Genomic DNA, 12,117 nt, shown 5'->3' on the forward strand with positions numbered 1-12,117 from the left:
AATTCATATTGTTTGCAGGTCCCGCATATTTTGTGATCTATGTTATATATTCTGTATATCCAGTTAAGCTTTTGAGACCAATATCTCTTTTTATGTATTTGAAAATCCTGCTGTTACTGTATGTCAATACTCTGGTGCTTAGATTTGTCACACGTTTTCTTATTCTTTGCATGGTGTGAGTTATGTTCATATATGTGAACACTTGAAGAACTGTTTGTGTCTTCTTTCATTTGCCAAGAAATAGTGTGACAGACCATTTTGACACATTTCCGGCACACAAAATCAGTGCATGCTTGCAATTTTTTATACATGTCATTTGCATACTTGCAATTTTTGTATACATGTCATTTGCATACAGTATGTGTGCCGTAACCTCCAAACTTCACTCAAAATCCACCCCCTAGCATTTTAGTTTTAGTAAAATAATTGACACGTGACACACTGCACATCATAATATTTTTTTTATATTGCCGCACCAAGACTGATTCATTTGTTACAATTCTGTGCATCACTTTTACAACAAACGACGCTTTATATTTATAGAAGGCCCTATGGTCTTTTGGGTCATTCTAAATTCACTCAGTGTTTGGTCACAAATCTAATTGTTCAGCTTTTCTACACCACCTGCAGAACGAAAAGAAAAACATTTTTCTTTACAGTTACCTTTTTTTTAATGGGTACCCCTCTAAAATACACATTCCTCAAATGAAACAAATCCTAGTTCTCTGCATTTCTAGTGTTTCTAAACTGTGTAATAATCCCCCTTAGCCATGTTTAGTCATTATTAATATATTATAGCACTATGTTGTTGTGTCAATAATCTGAGTGGAATTTTTATTGCTTGCAAGTACAATTTAGGTCAACTTATAACCTTCAAGCTTGTTTGAGTTTATCCCAGCATGAAAACTAGCCTTGCAGGTGCAACAGAAGATAATGACATCTGGCAGTTGCCCTGGGTGTGGTAGTGTGTACAATGCAGTTTATTATTGCCTGAAAGCACCCACAGTGATAACATTAGACAAGATAATACATTCAAAAGATATGAGATAGGAAGGACCATGTTTATCGATCTACTATTTGAAGACAGAAGGTGTAGATAAATAATTGGATCATATGTACATGTACAGTATATATGGCTTCTTTAAATATGTAACTCCTTGGTAATAATGATGGTTCTCTCTGCTTCTCTCTGTTTTACTGTAGCTGTTGGCTGGCAGCCCTGGACCAAAATGGGAGATTTGACATCAATAAGCCAATGCTGTTTGCTTTTCTCCTGCCAGTGGGGATCACCCTTGTCATCAACATTTATATTTTTGTAGCAGTTGCAGTGCTAACAATTTGGAGAAAAAATGATAAATTAACAAGGTGAAAAATATTAAGGAAAAGTGATGGTGACATTTGCAACATCTATGATAATTCATATACCTGGATTTCCATGTAGTGTAATACATTAAAGCAGCTTCCCTCACTCCCCCCCAACAAAAACTAAAATTAAGTCATAACATAATCTGATGGCTCATGCTGTGCTGATCTATTCCTTTTCATGTATTCAACATCTTTTCATGTCTTCGAAATCTTACTTTTCTGCTGAGTTTTCACCTTCTTCTTATGCCACTGAAATCAGCTGTTACTGTGGCAGTGGCCATTTTAACCATGTGAAAATGACTGTAAAAAAACAATTTTGCATATCACATCTCTAGAATTTAACTATCGAATTTAAAATGAGGAGTTGCTAAAAACAGCAGTAAAAGGACTTTGCAATCGCAAAAACAAAAAATCTTTCACAGTTTGCAGCTACAGTTGCTGGATTTGCAGGCGAGTTATCATGTACAGTATATTGATCTTATTGTGCTGAGCGGTAATGGTGGTGGTCTCTGTACATAATGTGCTTGTATGTTTTGCATTTTTTTTTATTGCTGGGCTGTGTTCTCCTTATTTCTGTATTCTAGTTAGATGTCAATCTGTTTCTGATGAGCATGTTGGAGAGGTTGAAAGGCTGCTTGTAGGCAATCCTATGTGGCTTTAGGACAATAGTTTTCAGTCTTACATCCTCAGAGAGCAAGGATTGTAGATATTTGAGGATATCATTGGTTGTGAGAGAACCTGGTTAGTGACGTGCTATTCAGTGCAGCCGTGTCATTGTGAGCGGCATGCATGTACACTGCTGATGACAGGGCGCTAGCTCTCAGCTGTGTGTAGGGTGTTGATGTGGAGGGGATAGACATACAGTAAGAGACCCTGCCTCTGCGGTGAGGGGTTCTGTCTTCTGACACTTTCGGGGCACTCACTGAAGCCTTGGGTGGGTGGTTGGGCATTCAGGGTGGGTATTGGGGAAGGGTGGGTTAACCCCTTAATTACCATAGTGGTTAATAACCTCTAAGGTGGTTAAGGGGTTAGGGGCCATTAGATTGTATTTTTTATTGTATTGTTTCTGGCAACGAAGGGCATGGACGGTGATGAGGAGGAAGACGCCCTTCATGCTGGCAGGGGTAAGTTTTATTTACTTTATGCTGCTGGTTGATGTTTTATTTTAAATGGGCAAATGCACTATTATCCATATGTGGATAATAATAATTTTGCCCAATTACTGTACTGTTTGCATGGGGCGGCGGGTGGGGCGTGTATTTATAGCCATGTATTGAACTTTAAAAAATTTTTTATGCACAGCATTGGTACCGCCGGCCAGCGGGGATACCCGGACACCCGCGGGGACCACCTAGAGGCCCATGGACACCGCGGGGAACACCCAAATACCCCTGCGGCCTGTGGAATCAATCCTGTGCATTAAAAAAAATGCTTTTATGTGGGGGTACAGGGGGTGGGTGGGTTGTTTCTTGGTGGGTGGTAGGTATTGTAATGTTTATTGGGAGTAGAGGGATTGGGTGAAGTGGGTACTTGGCCCAGGATGGGTTATTAGGCATACTGGCTGGGTTGCAGGGAGTTAACCCCTTAATTTCCATAGCGGTTACCATCGTTATGGTAATGAAGGGGTTAGCTCCTTGCGCAACCTTCTCGCTAGGCCTAATAACCCACCCTGGGCCAAGTACCCCCTTCACTCACCCGCTCTTCCGCAATAAAGCTGCTATTGTGCCTTAACCCCTTCATTGCCGTAGCGGATAGCCGCTAAGGTAATGAATCTGCTTTAATGTAATTTGTATTAATAGTGTGCAGGAGCAGGGGGTCTCCTGAGCTGAATTGCTTTGATTTCAGCCTCAGGGACCCGCTGCTTCACCAGTTACAGGCCCCGGTATGGGGCATCTGGTGGCGGTACCACTGCCATTTTTAAATCGTCCGCGTCACGTGATCGGGGATTTAAATACCAAGGCCTGTAAATCAGGAAGCAGGGGGTCCCTGAGGCTGAAATCAATGAGGTTCACCTCAGGAGACCCCCCTGCTCCCGCACACTATTAGTAAACATTAAATCATTAAAGCAGCTTCATTACCATAGCGCACAGCCGTTACAGTAACACATTCTTTTGATTTTTAATGTTAATACTACTGTATTGTAGCAGGGGTCTCTGGAGCAGAACCTTGTTGATTGGAGGTCCGGGGACCCCCTGCTTCCCAAGATACAGGCCCTGTTATGGGGTGCCGGTATCTCCTATGGATTTAAGTCACCGGTCACGTGACACGAGACATTTAAATGAATAGGAGATACCGGCACCCAGTAACGGGGCCTGTATCTCGGGAAGCAGTGGGTCCCTGGTGTCATCTAGCAGCTCTCTCTGAGCAGCTCTCTCTGCAGCTGAAATAAATCATCGGGTAAAGCCTTTTCAGAGAGGAGGTCAGCACGCTGCGGGCTACTCGCCAGTTTTGCACATTTTGCTATCGCAGGTATTCAGGGCTTTCGGAATACCGTGATAGCAACGCTGTCAAAACTGGCGGCGTAAACGACACAGCAAATTTTTTTATCGGGGCTTACAGCATAGGCCACTATGTTGGAGAAACCAAATAGGCCCTTAACAGACATAACACAAAACCCCAGCAAGCTATTTTAGGGAACCCCTGAGCCCCCACAAAATATATATATGTATATAAGTGTCAAAATGGAGTGCTATTGACTTAACAGACATGCAAGAACTCCTGTAGGGCAGCACTTTTTACAGGCACTCATTGTCAAGCTTGACAATATTATTTTTTTAAAGGAAATTTTAAATATGCAGCATAGATGAACAACTTCTGGACTCTAAAACAATGGCGTAAGATATTGGATTTATGACCCATTATGGCAACACTAAACCCAACTCCTGCTGCATATTTTAGGAAAGGTATGATCATAACAGTCTGGCATCTCTTCACACCTTTGCTATTCGACTACCTCTGACACAGCATATATAGTGCCTTCTAATTTCTGCAATTTCTCACCACTTCCCTTGAAGATTCCCAAAATGTGTCTCCTTCTCACCACTTTACAATAGACAGTATATGTTTCCTTGTATCTGTGCTGCCACAGTACTCTTGAAGAAGGAACCTATGATGTTCAAAAACTTTGTACACTATTATTTCGTCTACTGTATGAAGAAGTCTAATGTTGTTCTGCTAAAAGGTACCACAACCTACATCGAATCTGCTTTTGTCCAGGATCAGTATGACTACTAGAACTTTGTACTAAACCAACTATTTAAACATTTTGTATTTCTTTGCATTTCCTTTTAGTACAAAAAGAACTTCATATTTAAAGAAGATAATAAGCACACTGTCTGTAGCAGTTGTGCTTGGACTTACCTGGATTTTCGGCTATTTAATGCTGATCAATAATGACAGAGAACGAGTCATTTTCAGCTTTGTTTTCTGCATCTGTAGCTCAACTCAGGTACAATACAACTGCAGGACAAAATCACAAAATAACCAGTTATTACATTTCGATGCTTTATGGAAATTACACTGTGTGGGAGGGAAGGTGGAGGGGGAGGGGTCAGGAATTAAAATGCAATAGCGGTAAGGCCTAGAATGACTAAACGCTGTTAGCCTATTTAATGACGTTTACCTAAATTAAAGCATGTTAATCTAAACAGAGCAAATAACGTTATGTTATTCAGGTTTTGCTCCTGTTAAAAAGCATGGCACTATTTTTAATTTGGAGAACAAAATAGTGTGTTTTAAAAATTGTGTACTAAAAAAGTGGATACTATAAAGGAAATACATATTATGTGTCCTAATAGTCTTTAACTACATTTACCTACTGTAAATAAAAACAACTCGTTGGAAAAGGAATAAACACCTATTTGTGACTGATGTGCTAATTAGTGTATATACAGTAAATACGTATATTATATAGTTTATATACAGTGGTGTGAAAAAGAAAGTACACCCTCTTTGAATTCTATGGTTTTACATATCAGGACATAATAACAATCATCTGTTCCTTATCAGGTCTTAAAATGAGGTAAATACAGGCCTTGCAGCTCCCCCCACATTAATTTAAATGTTTTCGGGAAGCGTGCAGGGCCTCTGTAAACCCCATGCCCCCCACTTTGTGCACCCCTGGTCCAAATGATACCCATACTAGGATAACTTTACCAAGTTCTGTTGAGGCTATCGCTAACAAAGTACACTTGGTTATTAAGGTAATACATAACTGACACTGAAATAGGAATTTTGCTGGAAAGAAGAGAGAGATACAGTAATAAGAGAGAAAAATATCCGGAAATAACGTTGCGTTAGCCTATGCTAATTACGGCCATTATCTTTTTACATTCTGTTACCTTAGTGTATGCAACGTCTGTTCTTGTTTTAGGTAATGTCACATTATTTTCCATTATTTACCAGAGTCTAGTACATATAGGTCTAAATGAGAATTAGCCAATATTAGATGTTTAATGATACTGCACAGTAGTGGAGTACTTATTTAAGGTTTGAATAAGTGCAATGTATGTCAAGCCCTGACACAATACTGCAGGATTAGCCAAACGTGGTCAGGGTCAATCATTTTCTGCCGTCCTCAAAATGCAGCATCACTGACCAAAGACAGACAAGCCCAAAGGGACAATTCATGAACATGTCACTTTCTTAATCCAGGATTTGCTATGGAAGGTACTGCATGTAACAAAACAGGTCCAGTAAAATCTTTAAAAAAATATATCCATGTTAAAATAACAATGTAACAAGCTTGGTAGCTCACTAAATCCAGAGTGGAAACACAAAATGTAGCATTAGGAGACCCCTACTGCCAGGACTTTTCTGATCTTTAAAATGCAGTGGTCACAGTGTGCAGTGAACCAGAGGCCACATGCACCTGCGGCTTTGGAAACACCAACACTCACTACTTATATCTGTAATAATACAAATAACTAAAGCAGTGAGAATTTAGAATGTTTACTAGTGTGATTTCAGATACATTTCTGACACGTTTGTAACATTGTTTTTCTTCTTTTAATATGCAGGGTCTTCAAATTTTTATACTTTATACATTAAGATCTCCAGTCTTTCTGAATCAAATGGCGGCCTTTTTTGATCTGCTCGTTTCATGCAAAGTATACATACATTCAGAAGTGTACTGGGTCGCCAGTTTGCGAAAACGAACAACCAGAAGATATAATGAAAGATTTAGAAATTTTACAGACTCAACCGACCAGTAGTTTTCCCGCAGCAAAGATTTCACACAATAAACAAATGTCAAAATAAAAAAAACTAGTGGTCGGTTTATTAACGTATGCTAAGTTATACCATATTTAGTGGTTAATTCAGGCAGCATATTAATGCAGATGTTATTGTTTATTGTTTATATGCTAATGTAGTTTGTTTCCAGCTTGAGGACAACTGTAGCATTTTATTTTGATTTTAGGGTCCTAACTATCTGAATTCAACTAAGGACTCAATCTGGTTGAATATTTCAAACCAGCCACCAAATAATGTATATTATTAATAATACAATAATAACTTTATTTATATAGCACATTTCTCCCAATGAGAAGATGAAAAGAAGGTTATTTAAAGTTATAAAAGAAACCAAATACAAGGAAATATACAATACAGGATGGGACGGTACTGTAGCTATTAGGTAATTATGAAGCCTCTCTCAACTTGCTCTCATGCTATTTATTTGAAGTGCTACTACTACAATATTATCACTGGCTATCACGTAGATTAGTTTCACAAATTCACCTAGGTGGCATCCCTTAAACCTCTGCATTCATTGAAATACTCTTCTGCTCTTCTTTAAAGCTTTGGCTCTTCTGGTCTTACATTTCAGCTTGTTATACCCCTGCATGCTCCTTGCTTGCAGCTTAAGGTTGTCTCCTTTCTGTCTTACATGTGTAGCCTAGTGCCCCTGGCTATAGCCTTTCCACTGGCCTAAACACAATAAGTCCTGATAGGAACACGCAGTGTTGGGGTTAAACTCCTGCACAGGGCCTAGCTTGCAGTTGCAGCCTGGATAGCTACAATGTTATCAAATCCAGGGGCAGGCCTACCAGCAGTTTGGCGTGTCATACCTGGGGAGGGTACTTACTGGGTCACATGCAGATGGTGTGATGCCTGTCAGTACCTGGACCTGCCCATTTATGGGGCAGGGTTACAAGCCCCTTCCCCGGGTATATAAACTGGCACTCCACCAAATTGTGGGTGGGTGTCTTCCCTCCCTCAGTGGAGTGGAAGTTGATCCTCCTTACCCCATCAGGGGATAAAGGAGCTAAGGAGGGGTTCTTGGGGCCTCAAGCCTCTTGGGTCTGCTGTAGGGACCGTGGAGAAGGATTGCTGAGTACCATCAATAAAGACCGAGTTGTACAGTTAACAGTGTGAGCCTGCTACTAGGGAAGTATGTGCCAGTGGGGATCTATCTGTAATACTCGGCCTGCCCACAAGCCAGACGAGACCCCGGGACTGAGGTGGAAAGGAGTAATACCACACACCTAGCAGTAAACGGGGGCACAGCCGGAGTGTGGAAGTAGCGTTGGGGATCCTGGTAACAAAGATGGTTAGTTTTACCATACTTGACAACTCCAGCGAAGAAAGGTAAAGTCCGTAAGCCAGTGGTCGTGGGATGGAGAGAGCAGTGTAGTAGAATGTCCATAAGCCAGTGGTCGTGGGATGGAGAGAGCAGCGTAGTAGAGTGTCCATATGCCGTGTCCAGGGGATATAGAAGTCTGCAGGGTAGTAAAGTCCAAAGCCAATCCAAGGGGTACCAGAGAGCAGCATAAACAAAGTCCAAAGCCAAAAGGTCAAGATCCAGGGAGGTCAGCAGAATATCCAGGGACAGGAACAGGAACTGAAAGACAAAAGGGGCAAGGCAACAGCAGAAAGCACCAAGGTACAGAAGCTATGCAGAGCAAGGAGGTAATGGTGAGGGGAGACTAAATAGGGGTCTGGGACCTATCAGAGGAAGGGGAGGGACGGAGGAGCGGCCCGAGGGAGGACCTGGAAGGGTAGAAGTGCCTGGGAGGCTGGGACCTGCGAGGGGAGGAGAGGAGGAGTGGCCCGGGGAAGGGTCCGATAGGAGACAGGTGCTTGGGGGGGTGGAGCTGCTGGAGAAGGGGCAGAGAAGCGCGCCATGCATGCGCAGCTGCACAGGAGGTGGAGTCAGGCGCACAGCGCCTGCAAATAGCATCCTGTGTCCACGTGTGCCCATAAGAGTGACGCGTGTGACCCGGAAGTGCGGGAGCGGCCGTGGAGGGGGCCGTGAGGAGTGAGGCATGCCGCCGGGGAGCCTAGGCAGCATGGAGATCAGGTAGGGAAGCGCTGGAAGCGTGTATACCCGCAGCGCGGATCTTTACAGTACCCCCCCCCTCGAGGGTCAGACTCCGGATTAACCATCCAAGGTCTGAGGGGAAACTTTTGGTGGAACCGTTTGAGAAGGGACGGGGCGTGAAGATCCGCATGCGACACTCAAGAACGATTCTGAGGTCTGTATCCCTTCCAGTGGACCAAAAATTGGACCTTGCCCCTAGAGATGCGAGAGTCAATGATGGACTGGATTTCGAACGCCTGTTGTCCAGGTACAATGGGGAGAGGAGGCCGAAGAGAAGGATGAGCGAATTGCTTGCCTTGAATAAACAGTTTCAAGAGTGAAACATGGAAGATGGGAGAGATTTTCATAGAGGGAGGCAAGCTAAGCTGATAGGCCACAGGATTGATTTGTCTCAGAATAGAGAAAGGACCCAGAAACCTGGGAGACAGTTTAGGGGTTGGGGCCTTCAGTGTGATATTTTTAGAAGATAGCCAGACCTTATCTCCAGGTACGAACTTATGGGCCTCCCGACGAAGCCTTTCTGCTTGTCTCTTCTGTCTTAGCACGGACTCCTGTAACACTGTTTGAATCCTCCTCCAAGACCCCTGTAAGGTGGATACCCTATCATCAGCTGCAGGAACTCCAGACCTGGGAGAATACATGGGAAGACGAGTAGGATGAAATCCGTAGTTTACAAAAAACGTGATTCTTGAGTGGACTCATTCTTGAGAGAATTAATCGCAAATTCAGCCCAAGGAAGTAACTCAGCCCAATTATCCTGAGAATCGGATTAAAAACAACGCAAATACTGTTCGAGGGATTGGTTCATGCGTTCAGTCTGACCATTTGTTTGGGGGTGATAGCCTGAGGAAAAAAGGAGAGAAATGTGAGCTTACAACAGCAACAGGCAGTAGTAACCGGTAGTTTATTCTCCTATGAAGGATTCCATGTATGCTTTTTGACTGCCCCAGCCATGTACAACTGATGTCGTTTGGCGTTATTAGGGTAATTCATGTATTGGGCAACCCTCCGTTTCAACACAGCAGACTAAAGGCTTGTACTTGAACTTTAGATTACTTCCGGCAATCTGCAGCCCTTGGATTAATTTACTGACATTGCATGGACTATACTGCCGTATTTACAGAGCTAGCCCAAGGTTTCTATTTGTAATAGAGATTTTGGCATACATATCCTTAGTGCTTTAGTATCTCACTTATTAGGATTACTGAGATATTCAAGAAGGTACTTAATCACTTTTATATTGCTATACCATCCAACATACAGTATGCCCCATGTACAGTATATTATAGCCTACGCTTTCAATTATCGTCTAGGTAGATATGTTACATCTATTGAGCACAGGAATTACATTTTGTATACATTGTATGTTTTTGATTCGATGTTGCTGCAGTTCCACCAGGGTTTGCTCTAAATACATAGTTGCAGTTTGTGCCTAATATATTTGTATGTTCATCTTCAATGAGGCATATTGTTTACACAGCTAGCTGCACAGATATATCCCTCCTTTGGGTGAGGCATACTTTTTTGTCCCTTACTAATTACCGGGATTACTGTGAGATTTGATAGCACTGGCAGTGTTTTCAGTTGTTCTAGGGCTTGTTAAAATGCACCTTTCCTATTATCAAAGATACACCGGAGGAGCCTCTAGTATCACTTTATTGTCATTTGCACATTCCTGCATTTACAATGTTTAAAGGAGACGGTCCACTATATGTTTTTTAGTGTATTTTTATTATAGTATGTCTATTTTGTCCTTTTTCAATTGCTTGTTCAATAAACATTTTTATATGTTTGTACCCATTTTTGAGTGCCCCATTTTGGAGTTTCTGTAAGTCCTGTCTTTTGGGACTTGCAACTTTCTCTGTTTGATTACAACACTGGAACAGGTGTACTAAGCACTTAAAAATGCCAACCTAACTTTACATCAACAAAAATATGAATTCAACAAAACTCAACTGCAATTCTACGGAATATCTTTGTGGCTGGGGGCTTACTAGTAGTAGATGCCAGTCACATAGGATTGCATGCAATATTAGCACAACATTGACCGGGAAGGGACACACAATGAAAAATTATATCATATGCCAGTCGCAGTCTCACGGACAAAGAGAGGACATACTAACAACCAGAAAATGAGAGCCTGGCACTAGTATGGATGTGTGAACACCATCATCTGTTCTGATATGGCAGAACTACAGTAGCTGTGCTGTGCTGACTCCAACAAATGACCTGAATGAACTATAAGAAGACACTTCCCTCAGAATCAAGATGAAAGATGGAAGACAAGGAACACGGATTTCAAAATAACAAAAGTATTTAATAAAGCAAACACAGCAAACTTGCAAAAAGAATTGATACAGTTACCGGTGCTCCCATCAATGAACGAAAGGCTGCTTCCAATCCCAGGTACAAAGATGAAAGATGGAAGACAGGGCACACAGATTTGAAAAGAACAAAAGTATTTAATAAAGCTAACACATACATATATATATATATATATATATATATATATATATATATATATATATATATATATATAGTGTGCAGCACTTACTCATGTTCACTTCCCTCAGAATGCCATGCTTCACAAGAGCTGTGCTTGCTGGACTGAGGTTTTGTTGCTCCCTTTCTTCATTACCTGCTATTACAGAATTATTTGACTTCCTGATTCCTGATCCCTGCTTGCCTCTGAATTCCCTCTGCCTGCTATTGCCCTGACCCTGGTCCATGCTATTGTCCCTGACTCTGATTCTCCTGTTTGCTGACTGCCCTGAACCCGGCTTGCCTGACTACATTTGTCTTCTCCACCTGGATACTCTCCGTTTCCTATTGCACACTGATATGGACTCTACTGATACTCTACAGACACTGCTGCCTCTTCCCATGGATATCCCCACTGAACCTGATATAAATACACAAGAACTCAAGGCATACAAGCAAATACACAAAGAGCTGTCCATCACATTGATGGAATTGTCATCAGAGGAACCAGAATAGTTATCCCACAGGCAATATGAAAGAGAATCATTGACGCCTGCACATGAAAGTCACAGAGGCATAGTGGCCACTAAAACAGACAAAAAGTCTGCTTTCCGTCGCTTGTCAAAATCATCGAGGACACACTCCTGTCATGCCACATGTCAGAGCAACAAAGTGTCTCTCCTGGGAGACAACTCACATGCTAGGCCATGCAAGTGGGGATTAACCTTAGCCTTATGATAATACTAAACAGACAGCACATAGGGCAAAAGATTTTAGTAGCTAGGGGCTACATGGCTACTGTACATACAGTACCATTGAGATTTTGGCCAGAATATCTCACCTGATAAATTATTACCACAACGTTAATGAATACAAACTTAAAATTGTGCTAATAACGGGTGTAATTTCTTGTTTTTTACTGGGTGCGATATTAACTACACATTAACGGA

The 12,117-nt window shown here is 41.8% G+C and overlaps 1 protein-coding gene and 1 long non-coding RNA gene across 2 annotated transcripts in view; one reads left to right on the forward strand and one right to left on the reverse strand.

Annotated features, from left to right (window-relative positions):
* Positions 1-6,612, forward strand: part of ADGRG7 (adhesion G protein-coupled receptor G7) — a 76,529-nt gene extending 69,917 nt beyond the window's left edge. Inside the window, exons 14-16 of the mRNA XM_075594089.1 lie at positions 1,204-1,365; positions 4,657-4,813; positions 6,384-6,612. Coding sequence (XP_075450204.1) covers positions 1,204-1,365; positions 4,657-4,813; positions 6,384-6,578 — 514 coding nt within the window. The 3' untranslated portion in view covers positions 6,579-6,612. The remainder of the gene's footprint in view (positions 1-1,203; positions 1,366-4,656; positions 4,814-6,383) is intronic.
* Positions 476-8,253, reverse strand: LOC142491468 (uncharacterized). The gene is made up of 4 exons (XR_012800404.1): positions 7,851-8,253; positions 4,726-4,824; positions 1,581-1,665; positions 476-1,330 (listed from the first exon to the last, which is right to left on the reverse strand). It is a non-coding gene; the product is annotated as an uncharacterized LOC142491468 (long non-coding RNA).
* Positions 8,254-12,117: the final 3,864 nt, after the last annotated feature.

This window comes from Ascaphus truei, chromosome 3 (genome assembly GCF_040206685.1).
Source record: "Ascaphus truei isolate aAscTru1 chromosome 3, aAscTru1.hap1, whole genome shotgun sequence".
Lineage (NCBI taxonomy): Eukaryota > Metazoa > Chordata > Amphibia > Anura > Ascaphidae > Ascaphus > Ascaphus truei.